Genomic DNA, 996 nt, shown 5'->3' on the forward strand with positions numbered 1-996 from the left:
AACCGTTTTATCTATCTTTTCCTAGCATATGGACCTTGTATATGAGGTTTTGGTTGCATGAGGAAAGTTATCAGTGTTGATGGAACGTGGTTGAAGGGAAAATTCAGAGGTACGTTGTTAGTTGCCACTGCACAGGATAGTGAACGTCATTGTTATCCCATCGCATGGGCCATTGTAGACTCAGAGAATGATGCATCATGGACATGGTTCTTCTCGAACTTGAAGGAAATTATTACTGATTCTGAGGAATTAGTTTTTATTTTTGATAGGAATCAAAGTATAAGTAATGCATTGTCTACAGTTTATACATTAGCACATCACGGTTGTTGCACATCGCATGTGTCTCAAAACATCAAGAGTAATTTCAGATGTAGTGGTGTTCTACCATTGTTCTTTAAAACCATTGAGGCCTACCGCATTGACGAGTTTTCTGTCTTATTTGATGAGTTGTCTGCAAGATATCCCAGTATTGCCAGATACCTACAGGAGCAGGTACGTTTTGAAATGTGGTCTCGTGCTCATTTTAAAGGAAATCGATATAATATTATGACCACAAACATGTCTGAGTCAGTTAATGCAATGCTCAAAGATGTTCGAGATTACCTTGTCATTGCCCTCTTTAATTTTATACAAGCGAATATGTCAGAGTGGTTTAATAACAGGCGGGTCGAAGCTTCTAAAACTAAAACATTATTAACGCCAAGTGTGGAAAAAACTCTTCGTGAGAGGCACAACAAAGCATGATTTCTAACAGCCACAAGACTTAATACTGTTAAGTTCCAAGTGACAGGTGGAGAGGCCACAGCAATTGTTAACATTGGAGCGAGAAGTTGCACTTGTCGTGTGTTCGACCTTGAGCAGATACCATGCGAGCATGCAATATCATGTTGTAGAGAAACAGGAATATCTCTCTATGATTTATGCTCAAAATACTACAGGACAGAAGTTTGGGCTCTTGCGTATGCTGAGACAATCTATCCTATGCCGGATACTTCG

The 996-nt window shown here is 39.5% G+C and overlaps 1 protein-coding gene across 1 annotated transcript; it reads left to right on the forward strand.

Moving 5' to 3' along the window:
• The first annotated feature begins 57 nt into the window (after positions 1-57).
• Positions 58-744, forward strand: LOC112092907. Its single transcript, XM_024170170.1, has one exon. It carries the CDS (start codon positions 58-60, stop codon positions 742-744), a length of 687 nt encoding a protein of 228 aa, XP_024025938.1.
• Positions 745-996: the final 252 nt, after the last annotated feature.

Source organism: Morus notabilis, unplaced genomic scaffold, assembly GCF_000414095.1.
Source record: "Morus notabilis unplaced genomic scaffold, ASM41409v2 Scaffold1214, whole genome shotgun sequence".
Classification (NCBI taxonomy): domain Eukaryota; kingdom Viridiplantae; phylum Streptophyta; class Magnoliopsida; order Rosales; family Moraceae; genus Morus; species Morus notabilis.

Bases quoted from the DNA above. Each gene is read 5' to 3' on its own strand.
- LOC112092907 (XM_024170170.1), top strand. From the start codon at position 58: ATGAGGAAAGTTATCAGTGTTGATGGAACGTGGTTGAAGGGAAAATTC.